This window comes from Hemitrygon akajei, chromosome 8 (genome assembly GCF_048418815.1).
Source record: "Hemitrygon akajei chromosome 8, sHemAka1.3, whole genome shotgun sequence".
NCBI classification, from domain to species: domain Eukaryota; kingdom Metazoa; phylum Chordata; class Chondrichthyes; order Myliobatiformes; family Dasyatidae; genus Hemitrygon; species Hemitrygon akajei.
Window position 1 is genome coordinate 9,933,659 of NC_133131.1, and position 14,910 is coordinate 9,948,568.

General features: G+C 42.0%; 1 protein-coding gene across 1 annotated transcript in view; it reads right to left on the bottom strand.

Moving 5' to 3' along the window:
- rpa1 (replication protein A1) overlaps positions 1 to 14,601 on the bottom strand; it is a 91,449-nt gene extending 76,848 nt beyond the window's left edge. The window contains exons 1-2 of the mRNA XM_073053184.1: positions 14,406 to 14,601; positions 3,488 to 3,535 (exon numbers count right to left, since the gene is read on the bottom strand). Coding sequence (XP_072909285.1) covers positions 3,488 to 3,535; positions 14,406 to 14,438 — 81 coding nt within the window. The 5' untranslated portion in view covers positions 14,439 to 14,601. The remainder of the gene's footprint in view (positions 1 to 3,487; positions 3,536 to 14,405) is intronic.
- Between the last annotated feature and the right edge of the window lie 309 nt (positions 14,602 to 14,910).

Below are 14,910 nucleotides of genomic sequence, written 5' to 3' on the forward strand. Positions count from 1 at the left end.
AAACCATTGCTGATGCAGTTAATGTTGAAACTCCACTCTGAAAAAGGCAGAGCAAGGGCAAATGTGGTCATTGGGATAGGTAGAAATGCAAAGTAATGCATTATTATTGGGATCCTAAAGGGACTCAGTGGCTCTCAATTCCTTCACAAATGCTCCTTCTCCATTCTGTGCAGTACAAGGCAAGGATCCCCATGAGTCAGTGGGTATGTCAATGCTTCCTTTAGGCAGTTTTCAGAACTTCATTGATTTAATTTCTTTGCCCTCCCTCTGGCAATACCTTGCCAAGACAGACCAGGGAGTGCCTACTTCAGCAGTCTGGTGTCTGGCATGCGCAAAATACGTATGCGCTGCCCATTGGACTGGACCAAATACACTTTAAGCCTGAAGGTTAGGTTTATCTACCAGGCAGAAAACTTTGATATTGCGTCTCATATCCCGACACTGGGTCTACCAATGCTTTTGAAGTGCCTGGTAGTTTTCCTTATTTCAGAAGGCAAGAGATCACTGCTACCAGAGGAAAAACAAAGTCAGCCATGCTCAAATGGCAGAGCAAACACTTGTGTTGGGTTTGATATCCTGATCTTCTAATATCTTCCTTTGTTGAGGGGTAGTTCCAAAGAGATCCTTTGTTGAGGGGTAGTTCCAAAGAGATGAATAGTCCACACTTCTCAGGATTTCATTGTGCCAATACAGAATCTTTTGGACTTGCTATAAACATCCACATTCTTGAGTATGCTTCACTAAAAAAGTCAATGACCAAATAGCAGCATGCACACACATCATCTGCATACTCCAATTTGATGATGATCTTTGCATTGGAAATACCACAGGTTGAATGGCTCCCCATACATCCTGTAGTTTAGCTCCACTGTACTGGCAAGCTTGTTGGAGGTGAGCTACAACATTAAGGCAAGACTGAGAAAATATTGGAACAATGAGCAGCCTTATCTGACAGCACTCTGTGAAGCTATGTTCTATTGTGATCTCTTTGGGTAAAATTAGCTTCTAGATGTGGAGGCAAGGGCAGCAAATTTAAATGGAATGAAAAAATAACCTGGTCAAAAACAACTACATATAGTGGCTAATGTCACAGTCTGCATTTCTTGTGGAATTGTTACATGGAGAAAGTAACGTGCTTTGTGTCTCCAGAATCCATGAGTTAGGGAGCGACTGTTCAGTCACTGGAAAGAAGCACTCCAGGAAGATACTGAGTCATCACAAGCCCTGGTCTTTTACAGATATAGGAGTAAAATCAGGACATTTGGCCTATTGAGTCTGCTCCACCATTTGAACTTCTCTGATTTATTGTCACTCTTCATCGTAAAATCCCTTCACAAGTAAAACCGCAAAGAGTCTCTTCACAAGTACTAAACCATGGTGGACATTAGGGTAGACTGAGCAATGGAGACAATCCACCAAAGAAGCTTAGTTAAATTTTACAGGGCCATATCCAGAATAGCTTTCTGGTCTTTCTGCATATGCAATAGGGTTAGTGTTATTAAGGCTCACCAGATAATGGAATCCTGAGTATTCATCTTTATCCTACAAAACATTAAACATATTGGACCTGTGTCTGGTTGATTCTGGCATGGTCCTGGAGGACTGGAAAATTGCAAACGTCACTCTACTCTTAAAGAAGCCTAACTTCAATGGTTGGGAAAGTGTTGCGAGTCCATTAAGGACGAGGTTTCGGAGTACTCAGAGACGTAAAATAAGTGGAAGCCAGCATGGTTTCCGTGAAGGGAAATCTTGCCTGACAAATCTGTTAGAATTCTTCAAGGAAGTAACAACCAGTAACATGAGGCTGTTTAACAAAGTAAAATCCAGTGGTGTTACAGGAAGTATACTGATATGGATAGAGGAATGGCTAACAGGCAGGAGGCAGCGAGTGAGAATAAAGGGGGCCTTTTCCAGTTGGCTGCCAGTGACTCGTGGTGTCCCTCAGGGGGTCAGTATTAGAACCCTTACTTTTCACATTGTTTGTCAATGATTTAGATAGTGAAATTGATGGCTTTGTGGCAAAGTTTGCAGATGATACGACGACAGGTGGAGGGATAGGTCTTGCTGAGGGAAGCAATGCGATTGCAGCAAGACAAATTGGAAGAATGGTTAAAAAAGTGGCAGATGGAATACAGTGTTGGGAAATGTATGATAATGCATTTTGGTAAAAGAACAATGGTGCAGACCATCTAAATGGGGAGAACATTCAAATCAGAGGTGCAAAGGGACTTAGGAGTCCTCATGCAAGACTCCCAGAAGGTTAATTCACAGGTTGAGTATGTGGTAAAGGCAGCAAATTCAATGTTAGCATTTATTTCAAGGGGAATAGAATATAAAAACAAGAAGATAATGCTGAAACTTTATAAGACACCAGTCAGGCTGCATTTGGGAGTATTGTCAAGAGTTTTGGGTCCCTCATCTCAGAAAGGATGTACTGTCATTGGAGAGAGTCCAGAGGTTCATGAGGATAATTCCAGGAGTGAAGGAATTAACATACGAGGAATGTTTGGCAGCTTTGGGCCTGTACTCGCTGGAATTTAGTAGAATGCTTGGGGATCTCATTGAAACCTACCAAATGTTGAAAGGACTAGATAACGTGGATGTGGAGAGGATGCTTCCTCTGGTGGAGGCGACCTTTTAGAACACAGGGCAAGCAGAATTTATTTAGCCAAAGACCGATGAATCTATGGAATTCTCTGCCATGGACTGTGGTGGAGGCCTAGTCTGTGGTTATATTCAAAGCAGAAGTTGATAGATTCCTGATTGGCAGGCGGCATTGAGGAATATGGTGAGAGGGCGGGTGTATGGGGATGAATGGGATCCGGGATCAGTCATGATGAAATGGCAGAGCAGATTTGAATGGCTAAATGGCCTAATGCTGCTCCCATACCTTATGGTCTAATACGAGAATGGGAAGGTGATCTCATTGAAACATGCAAAGTTTTTATAGCACTTGTTAGCTTAGTTACAAGGGTGATGTTTTTCCTAGTTGAGGTCAGAGATAGACAATTCAGGACAGAAATGAGAAGAAACTTTCACCATTTAAGAACAGTGAATCATGAGAATTCTCAAGCCAACGGCAGCAGAGGATCAGTTGTGAATACATATTAACTATAGATTTTGGACATTAAAGGAATTAATGGATATGCAATCTATACAGCAAAGTGACACCGATGTCATAGATCAGCCTATTATCTTACCTATTGCAGAAAGGTTCCAAGGAGCCAAAAAGTATTTTCATGTTATTTCTTAAATAAGAATTTTATTGTTAAAAAAAAAGAACAAAAGTCCCTTGCAACAAAGGTGGATCAAGTTAACAATGGGAAGACTAGGCAATAGATTTGTGTGACAGTTACTGCTATGGGAATTATTTTCATGCAAATATACTTAGTGTGGGGAATCATATTGTACAAGATATTTAACTTCTATAAAGGCTACTCAGTGGACCCAACTACCAGTCATGAACTAAAAAAAATAGGTTACTTACAATTACTTGTAAAAGTGGCTGTGAAGGAGTTCCCCCTTGAACTATTGACTGCAAAATACAAGTGAAAGAGTTATTATTAAAGAGAAATGCATTAGAAACACTTGTGTAAAAAAACAATCCAAGGCCTTCGATATACTACAAAGATGAACATTTGGATACCCAAGTATTGTTGTCGTGCCCTTCCATGCCTTGTGGCGCTTCAGGGGGGGGGGGGGGGGGGGGAGGCAACTTTGCTGCTTCTTTAGCATTTGTCTGGTTGTTTTTTTTTTAGGACAACTCGCTAGCTCAACATTCAACCCAGCACAGATGAAAAGCTTGCAAGAAGCCAGCTGGATTCAAACCTGGGTCCACTCACCTCAGAGAATGGTGTGGATGCCACTACACCATCAGCCAGCTTCAAGTATTCTGTACTTAAATTCAAAGAGATTGTGCAAGAGAAGATCATCCACAAACATTGCACTTCACTGCTACAGCTGTTGCAGCATTTCTTTATATTGATAGAAGATTGTTCTATTTAGCAGCTCCCCAACAAACATTTTGAATTCAGATTGCAGACAAAAATCAAAGTCACTGCATAGGCATAATGTGACTGAACCCTTTCCATTTAAAGATAGTCATATTGTGATTACATTACTGGATTAATATCTAAAGCCTGCACAATTGATCCAGAGACACGTTCAAATCATAATACAAATTGAAATTCAAGGAAATAAATTGACCTAGAATTGAAATAATGGAAGTACTGGACTGTTATTGAAAACCCATCCAGCTCATCGACTTCCTTCAAGGAAGGAAATTGAGAGCAAGGGTAGGCAGAAATGTGTATTTTTTCAACCACTAATTCTGCCAATCTCAATCTTGGTTTCACCTTTGGATAACCTATCCCTGAATTTTCCTCTGTCTACTTCATTAGCGTCTCTACCACCATTTCAGAGGATAGTCAGCATCCAATACTCATTACTACCTCAGTCTCTCACAGTTATATTCCTCTAATGATCCTAGTCCATTCTCATTCTTCTGGCTATCTATTCTAATGACTGCAGTTTCCACAGTCTGAGAAACCAGTCTCTCTTTTTTAAAAAAATAAACTAAATATCTTTCCACCAAGTTGACTGAGATATTACCCACATCTGGTCCAATAGCTAGGCTTCTTTCTCATCCACTTTCCTCTCTCTGTGATCAAAGACACAATATTGTAATCTTTACTTTCCACTCACCTGGCCTCATTAAACATCCCCATAATGTACTCAAGACATTTTCAATCTCTCATCGCTACAGTCAGAAATTCCCATCTGCTTCAAAAGGCAACAAATATACCAGTGCTCAAAAAAGAGCAGTGAACTGCCTGAACAACTATTGCCCAGTAACACTCACATCTAGTGATGAAATGCTTTGAAAGGTTGGTTATGGCTAGACTCAGCGAGGACCTGGACCCACTACAATTTACCTATCGTCACAATACGTCTATGGCAGACATCACAGCCTTGGATCACCTGGACAATACAAATACCTATGCCAGGGTGCCATTTATTGACTACAGCTCAGTGTTTAACACCATCATTCCTACAGACCTGACTGAAAAGCTACAGAACCTGGGCCTCTATACCTCCCTCTGCAACTGTATCCTTCACTTCCTAACCCAAAATCTACAATCTGCGTGGATTAGAAATAACATCTCCACCATGTTGATAATCAACACTGGCTCACCACAGGGAGGTATGCTTAGCCTGCTACTCTATACTAATGACTGTGAGACTAGGCATAGTTCAAATGCCATGTATAGATTTGCTGATGATATAACCATTGTTGACAGAATCTCAGATGGCGACGAGACGGCATACAGGAGAAAGACCAGCTAGCTGAATGGCATTATAGAAATAACCTTGCACTCAACATTAGCAAGACCAAAAAGCTGATTGTGGAGTTCAGAAAGGGAACACAAACCAACTGTCAGAGGGATCAGAAGTGAAGTGAGCAATTTCAGGTTCCTGGGTGTCAATATTTGAGGAATTAACCTGGTCGCAACGTATCGATGCAGCTATGAAGGCAGCAAGATTACAGCTGTATTTCATTAGAAGTTTGGAGATTTGGTTTGACACCTAAAACATTCAAATTTCTACAGGTGTACCATGGAGAGCATTTTGAGTGGCTGCATCACCGTCTAGTATGGGGGGGGGGGGGGGAAGTAGAAGATAAGGGGCTACAACAGAAGATCAAAATAAGTTGCAGAAACTTGTAAAAATCCGTCAGCTCTATCATGGGTCCAGCTTCCATAGCATCGATGACATCTTCAAGGAGTGCCTCAGGAAGGTGTCATCCATCATTAAGGACCCCCAATACCCAGGACATGCCCCCTTCTCATTGCTACCATGAAGCCAGCCTGAATGCACACTCAGTGACTCAGGAACAGCTTCTTCCCCTCTGCCATCCAATTTCTAAATGGACACTGAATCTGTGAACACTACCTCACTCTTTTTGTTTTTGTACTACTTAATTTAATATACATATCATACCGTAATTCAGATTTTAAAAATACAGTACCTATTGAAACCTATACCACTGCTGCAAAGTTAACAAGTTTCACAACATATGCTGGTGATATCAAGCCCAATTCTGATTCTGCTGCCTTCGGCACCATGCTACCATGAGACATTTTCTCCTGGCGTTTCAGTAGTCTAAGATAATTTTCTCTACAAATCTCTGGTTCACATTTCTGTTCCTATGAACCTCCACTCCTTTCTCTCAGTGCATTTTCATACAACCAGATGTGGTGCACAGATGCCCTTTTACCTCATCCAAGATACATACACACCTGGTGCAAAAAGAGCAGAGAGAACCAAAACAGTAGTGGGATCGTGTGCATGGATTCATTGTCCGTTTAGAAATCCGATGGAGGGGAAGAAGCTGTTCCTGAAATGTTGAGTGTGTCTTCTGTGGCAACGAGAAGACAGCCTGTCCTGGGTGATCGGGGTCCTTAAAAATGGATGGCACGTTTTTGAGGCATCACCTTTTGAAAGTGCGCTCGATGCTGTGGAGGCTAGTGCCCACGTTGGAGTGGGCCAAGTATACACTTCCTCCAGTTTTTACCTCAATCCTGTGGAGTGGTCACTCCATATCGGATGGTGATGCTATGGTGTACCTCTAGAAATTTGAGTCTTTGGTGACATACCAAGTCACCTCACATACAAAATGAAATACAGCTGCTGCCCTGCACTTTCTGTAGTTTCATCAATATGTTGGGTCCAGGATAGATCTTGAGAAGTTGACACCCAGTAACTTGAAACTGCTCACCCTTCCCACTTCTGATCCCTTGATGAGGACTGGTATGTGTTCTCTCAACTTCCCCTTCCTGAAGTAAACAATCAATTCCATGGTCTCACTGACACCGAGTGCAAGGTTATTGGTGCAACACTCAACCAGCTGATCAATCTTGCTTTTGTATGCCTCTTCATCATCATCTGAAATAGTTGCGCCATTTGAGCTGTGCCTAGCCATGGGTGTAGCAAGAGTAGAGTAGTGGGCCAAGCATGCATCCTTCAGGTGCGCCAATGATGACTGTCAGCATGGAGATGTTATTTCTAATCTGCACTGATTGTGGTCTCTCAGTGAGGAACTCAAGGATCCAGTTGCAGAGAGCAGTACAGAGCCAAAGTTTTGGAGCTTGTTGATTAGAAATGAGGGGATGCTTGTGGCCAACATGAAAACTGCATACCCTTTTGCAGATGGGGGGAGTGAATGGGTAGTTATGAAGTGGTCCATCCCTTTATGCAGAGACTCTGTGCTACTGATACATTGCCTCCATATCACTGGAAATACTCCCTCTCTGCTTTGAGCAGTTATGAACCAGAAATCCCCAGGAGTTAATGGGAATGTTGCAATTCCAAGGGGCTTTGTGAATACTCTTGAACCGTTTCCTTTATTTGCCTGGAATCTCTTGTCATGAACAGGCTTGTAATAGAGAGGGCCTTCTACAACATACATCAAGGTAATGTAAAAATTGCATCAATACCAACTCTGCAAAAGTTTGCCAAATTCCATAAGATGTCCTACATCAACACCCAACTTGACAACCCCAGTACTGAGACACTCAGTTGATGATATTGAGTGACAATATTATTTTACATGCCCAACAAGAGACTCCCAGAACAGACTGAAAGTCTCACAATTATGTCTCCTCTACACCAGAAGCCAAATGCAGATTTGGTGATCATTCTGCAGATCACCATCTAGACCACAACAGGAGATCCTGGGCTTGCATTTTAATTCTCTTCTCCATCACATTCCCACTTTTGACTTCGGTCTTCTATGCTATGTGAATGAAGCTCAACTCTGTTTCAGAGAACAGCATCTCAGATTCTGACAAGGAAGATTACATAAATAGTACTTAAATATTATAACCAGCTTTACTAATTCTGCTGAAGGGTACCAATGTAACATTAACTGTGTTTCTCCACACAGGCCCCTTGATCTGCAATATATTTCCAACATTTTTATTTGTTTCCATTAAGGAAATTTTCCAACCTTTCCTAGTCTGTTGTTTATGGCACTAGACCCACCAATGCATTGTCAATTCAGGAGCAATTAGGGATGAAGAACAAATGCCAGCCTTCCCAGAGACAAGAGACAACCACATCCAATGTGAATCTTCTCCATTAATAGGTAGCAGAAAACGCGGTAAAAACATTTTCCCAGCAATAGAATGTGCCAGAATATATGAATTAAAATTCAAAATTACAGGTATAGTTTTCTTTACAGTTGTATTCCCTATTGCATTATTGTTATTTTCCTACTGAAATGTCAGGCATGTACATATTGTTTTTTTTACATCTGACGTACTACACAGCAAATAACTGCTCCCTAAGCATACATCAAATGTTTCATAAATCAGTGTACTTTTATCTACAATGTCTAAACAAAAGTAGCAAGACATTTTGATCATAGAATTCTTTTTATTGCATAGCACCTCACTGAAGTATTGCACATTCCACTGAGCATCTTCAAAAGACAAATTTGTTTTTTCAAGTGTTGGCACAGTAAGCATAATGCCCGTTTAATAAAAACAGAACTATGTCCCTTTAATTGCCTAGTTATGGAGTGCTATAGATCAGAAACAGGCTCTTCAGCCCATTTAGTTTGAGCCAAACTGTTACTCTGACTCAAACCTAGATCATAGTCTTACACACTCCTCCCATGTACAGTGGAGCTAGAAAGTTTGTGAACCCTTTAGAATTCCCTTTATTTCTGCATAAATATGACCTAAAATGTGATCAGATCTTCACACAAGTCCTAAAACTAGATAAACAACCCAATTAAATAACAAAAAACATTATACGTTCATTTATTTGTTGAGAAAAATGATCCAATATTACATGTATTTGTTGGAGAAAGTATGTGAGCCTCTAGGATTGATCAGTTCATGTCAAGAGGAAATTAGAGTCAGGTGTTTCAATCAATGGGATGACAATCAGGTGTGAGAAGAGGAGCCCTGCCCTATTTAAAGAACATAAACCTGGGTCTTCACTATCAAAGTCTGATCTTCACCACACAGGTTTTTGGAAGTGTGCCATGCCACAATCAAGGAAATTGTTGATGCTTACCATGCCGGAAAAGGATACAAAACTATTCCTAAAGAGATTGGGCTCCACCATACCATAGATGCTGAACAAATGGAGGGAATTCAACACCATTGTTACTCTCCCCAGGAATGGTTGACCAACAAAAATCATTCCATGAGCAAGGCGAGTAATATTCCAGGAAGTCACAAAGAACCCCAGGGTAACAACTAAGGAGCTATAGGCCTCTCTTGCATTGGCCAATGTCAGTGTTCATGAGTCTACCATCAGGCCGACACTGAACAACAATGGTGTGTGTGGCAGGATTGCAAGGAGAAAGCCACTACTCTCCCAAGAAGAGCATTGCTGCCTGTCTAAACTTTGCTAATGGTTTAATGCAGAAGGCCATTGGAAGAATGTTCTGTGGGCAGATTTGTCCAAAATAGAACTTCTTGACTTAAATGAGAAGTGTTATGTTTTTCGAAAAGCAAACACTGCATTCCAGCACAAGAACCTCAAGCCATCTGTGAAACATGGCAGTGGCAGTGGCACGGCTTGGGCCTGCTTTGTTGCCAGGACAACTTGCTGTCATTGATGGAACTATGAATTCTGAATTGTACCAGCAATTCTGCAGGAAAATCATCCGTGACATGAAGTTCAAGAGAAAGTGGGTCACACAGCAAGACAATGACCATAAACACACAAGTCAGTCTATCAAGAATGATTAAACCAAAAAATAAAATTCCCATTTTGGAACGGCCATGTCAAAGTCCTGACCTTAATCCTACAGAAACGTTGTGGAAGGACCTGAAGCAAGCAGACATGCAAGGAAGTCCACCAATATCCCAGAGTTGAAGCAGTTTTGTTACAGAGGCTTAATTCCTCCAAGCCGATGTGCAAGATTGATCAAGTTACCAGAAACATTTGGTTGAAGTTATTGCTGTACAAGGTGGTCACATCAGTTCCTGAAAGCAAAGGTTCACATAGTTTTTCCAACAAATACATGTTGTTTATCATTTTTCTCAATAAATAAAAAGTGTAATGTTTCTGTGTTATTTATTTAATTCGATTCTCTACCCAGTTTTAGAACTTGAGTGAAGATCTGATCACATTTTTGATCATATTTATGCAGAAATAGAGAAAATTTTAAACGGTTCACAAACTTTCCAGCTCCCCTGTACTCATCCAAATGTTGCAATCAAACCTGCATCCATCGTTTGCACTGGCAGTTTGTTCCACTCTCGCATCACTGAGTGAAGTAGTTTTCCCTAATTCCCCTTATACATTTCATCTTTCACCTTAATCTATGACCTTTAGTTTTCATCTAATCCAACCTCATGGGAAAAGCCTGCTTGCATCTACCCTATCTCTACCTCTCATAATTTTGACCCTTCTATCAAATCACCCATTCTTCTCTATTGCTCGGGGGAATAAAGTACAAACCTATTCAACCTTTCAGTATAATTCAGGTCCTCAAGTCCTAGCAACATCCTTGTAAATTTTCCTTGTACTCTTTCAATCTTATCAATAGCTTACCTGTAGGTAGGTGACTAGTATCTAGACTCTGGAATTTACTCCCAAGTTTACCCTTCGTGCTCCCTTAGACCACTCAAATCTTCCTCTGAGGAATTTTCTGGTGAACTGTTCAATATCAAATTTAGCTCGATCATATAATAAGAGGGATCTGGTGTTCAACGAAAATTAAGGAAACAAAGTCCAATAAGTTGAGTACATCCAGGAAATTTTAGATGCAAGAATATCATCTCACACACCTTCAATTATGAATAGGTATGAAAGGGAAACCTTTAGTTAAAACTTTGCAAAATTTCATCGGTTCTGACAAAGTCCCAGGGTTTTGGAAAATCACAAGCTTGGAGACAAAGCAAGAAAACTATAGACCAGGCTGAATGAGGACCTGAATTATAGTGAAAGGTTGAATATGAGGAGCAACACCTTACATTCCATCTGGGTAGCCTCCAACCTGATGGCATGAATATCAACTCCTCCTCCTGGTAAAATTAAATTTTCCCTCCCCCTCCCCTCTTCCCCACTCTAGCCTTTTACTGTTTTCTCCTGTCTATCACTTCTCCCGGCTCTGCTCCTCCTTCCCTTTCTCCTATTGTACACTCATCTCCTATCAGATTCCTTCCTGTCCAGGCTTCACCTTTTCTACCGACTTGGCTTCTATCACCTATCTAACCTGCTCCCCAACCCCTCCCAGCTTTTTATTCTGGTGTCTTCCCCCTTCGCTTCCAGTCCTGAAGAAGGGTCTCAGCCTGAAACATAGATACTACCTGAACTGCTGAGTTCCTCCAGCATTTTGGATTTGCAGCATCTGCTGACTTTCACCTGTCATGTATGTTATTGAGGATATGCTGGAATTATCATAAAAGATATAATAGGATATTTAGAAAATTGGAAATGACAGTAATCCTACATTCACTGTCATACCATTTGAGATACTGTATGAACCTTCAGCAACCAACCAGTGCAGTCAAGAAGCTGCAGAGAAGCAGCCGTAGCTCAGGGAAACTGCAAGTTGCATAGAAAACATTGCACACCAGGTTTTGGAGCACAAAATTTTGTAATCAAAGATCAAGACAATTCAAATGTTCTTGGATTTCCCCCCCAAGACCCCTGCTTATTCACAGTGGAAATCTGCCACTGGAGTAGATCAAGCCTTGTATCACAGTCAATGGCAAGTACAGTCTCATAATGCTTGGGCAAGCTGAAACAAAGATACTAACCGTGATGCAGTTTTATACTGCAATTTCAATCACTAAACATGGCTTTGAAGATTACAGCCATTAGTTAGTGCAGTGCCAAAAGCATTTGCAATATGTTGCAACTTCAGGTAACGTCACCAAGATGAAGTGCGTGTGAATCGTTTTTGCTGGCGTGGCTTACCCCACTTCAGTATCTGCTGACGGTAGTCATACATCACTCTGGTCGGGGGCAACAAAGGTTGCTTCGACCTGGGTGCTCTACCGAGCGGAAACATCTTTATCACCAAAGACATTCAACGATCATATCTACTTTCCAGCAGCTCCCATTGGTCCTAACACCACTAGACCAGTTGTCTGGGCAGTGAGACATCAGAAAACTCCAAATCATATCCAAACCATTGCAGATGGAAAGGTCTCAAGAGTCCAGGGTTTACCTTCTGGAAAAAAAACCTTTCTGTATATTGCAAGCTGGCATCAGCTTGCTCAGCCTAGAATGAAGTCTCTATGATCCAAAGTTTTCATTAGTCCTATACCATTTCCTAATCACTATTCCCCACCCAACTATCTCTGAACGATATGCATTGTGTAAGCCTTCTGCAGTGTCAAGTTTCAGCACCTATGTGCTACATGAGCTGTGCACGTTCTGCCTTTACCTTATACACAGAAATGGCAAGGGCTCTCCTCGAGTTTCATTATACCATTGGCAGGCTAGTCGTCACACACAAGTTCCATTGTTCACTTTACCCTACAGCCCCACAATCAAAAAGCCAGGCAGGCCAGCATCCCATAACCTCTTGTATTTTGGAGGTTTTAAATGACAAGCAGGAGAATCTGCTCATACCATTAACCCTGGATGAACTGACAATGTCAGTGCATTCCAACAAGGCATGCAAGGCCCTTAGCATTTCAGTGATCCTTCCCATCCATTCAACAATCACTTTGACAACCCCCCCCCAGCGAACACTGGGAGCATGCCACAGACGACCTCTGGCACTCCAGTGGAGTGCCAACTCCAATGCTCCCCCCTCAGCGGTGGCAGCAAACAGGTGACATCGCAGCTTGATGCTTAACCCTTGCTAAGACTGGAGCCACTGAGCCTCCCTGTCATTCGCCAATAAACCAATGAATTAGACTTGCAGTATTCCACACCAAAGTCCAATAGGGCTTTGCAATCACAAGAAAAGCAACTAAGACGATCATTCATTGTCAGACTGCACACCTTTCTGTCTCAGCGCACCAAGTCCAGCTGCTTCAGTTTGTCCACCAATGAACAATTTTGCTGATGGGGTAGACCTGCAGTGCTTTACGTTCTTAATGTCCAGCAGAGTCTTGTGATCGTAAAAAAATAAGTTTAAAAAACAGACACCACCTTTGGTCGATCCCATAGAAGCCACTGCATCTGAGCGCACCACACACCTTACCAGACAAATACTGTGTTGTGCACCTTGTACAGAGGAAAATTGTTTCATTTGGTGGTATACATGTATATGGCTGAATGACAATAAACTTGAACTTGAAAATTATAGCTTGCTAGTTGGGATGTATTTGGCTGCAAGTAATGGAAACATAGAACTACGCTCTAACTGGTAGCACTTCAAAAACTTTAGAAAAAGGGAACCATCATTCTCTGCTGCCAGTAGAAGGGTCAAGAGGAAGATGTTTTGCTGTTTTCTGATCAAAGCAGATCACTAATTCTATCCAAGATCTTGCCAATCCAATCTAATCTGGGTCCATTAATTAACCCAGCTCAGCCAAACCATACTGATCAGGAGGAGCTCCAATAACCTTTCACTATGGAGGGACACAATTACCTGCACACAGGAAAAAGGGGGTAGACTTGCCTCATATTTTCCTCTTTATTCACATTGACAAGTGCTACCAGAGGTCTAAAGGTCAAAATCAACACACACACAATAGAGACCAAATCACAAACAAGAGATAATCTGCAGATGCTGTAAATCCAAGCAACACACACAAAATGCTGGAGGAACTCAGCAAGTCAGGTAGCATCTATGGAAAAGAGTAAACAGTCAACCTTTCTTCAGGACCTGTACAGGTCAACCTTGCAGGTTGTTAATATTCTTACTGCAGTTTATGGGATCTTGCCATGCAAGCAGGTCGCCAACTGGTTTCCCACAACGCAAAAGTTAATATACTTCAGGAGTGGGATCTTTACCACAAAGCACTTCCAAATTACATAAAAGACACTAGAGTAATACACATTTTCTGTAAGGGGTAGGGGTTAGGCGTTACGCAAATTCTCCTTTCTAAACAGAACATTGACCTGAAATATTTCTCCCTTAACAGAAACTGTTATTCATGTTCTATTTATTCTGCGTGAAGAAACATGGGAACTCCAGGCTTGCATTGCGTTTTATTTCAGTGAGTTGAGTCTGGGGCCCAGTGTGTGTAGGCTTGATACCTTTCCATTCCTTACAACAACATGCAGGGAACGTCACTCCAATTCTAAAGGCTGCTTTACATTTCACTTCTCTCTCTTTACCCCCAAACTACCCTTAAAGAACGGCAGTAAAATACAAACCAGTAAAAAAGCAACTACGCACGCTGATGCTGACAGGTTATACAAGAGGCAACGGAGACACGTTTCGGTGAGGTTGGTTTGGAAAGATGCATACGTACCGAAATGGCCCCCTCGGACAATCTGATCGCCATTCCCCCGACTTTGGAACAGACTTAATATTCCAGCAGCCGCTTGCACTGGCAGCGTGGCGCCAAAAATACCTCCGCAATTCGCGCGCTCTCTCTTGCCCCCACGACGTCAACGTCGCCGGTACCGGTCAAGGCGCAAGCGCACTGCCATCACCGCCAAAGTGTCGCGACTTCATTCTCCTCCCTGCGCATGTGCAACGACCTCACCCGAAGGCTGCGTGATGACGTTCGGGTCCCGGGCGACGACGGCGCTTCGGGAGAGCGGTCCTATCCCACTAACAGCAAGCTGGCACCTCTCCAGTGGGTTTGCTGTTGATTACACTGGTTGTATGATAAATAAGAACCAATGAACTACGGTAAACTCCCTCGCTCTTTTAAATAGCCCGTTCGGATGTTGTACTTGCCACCTGAAAGAGCCTGGCTTGATCAATCCCAAAGGAAAGAAGTACTTGTGGCAGTGCGGCACGCTCTCTGT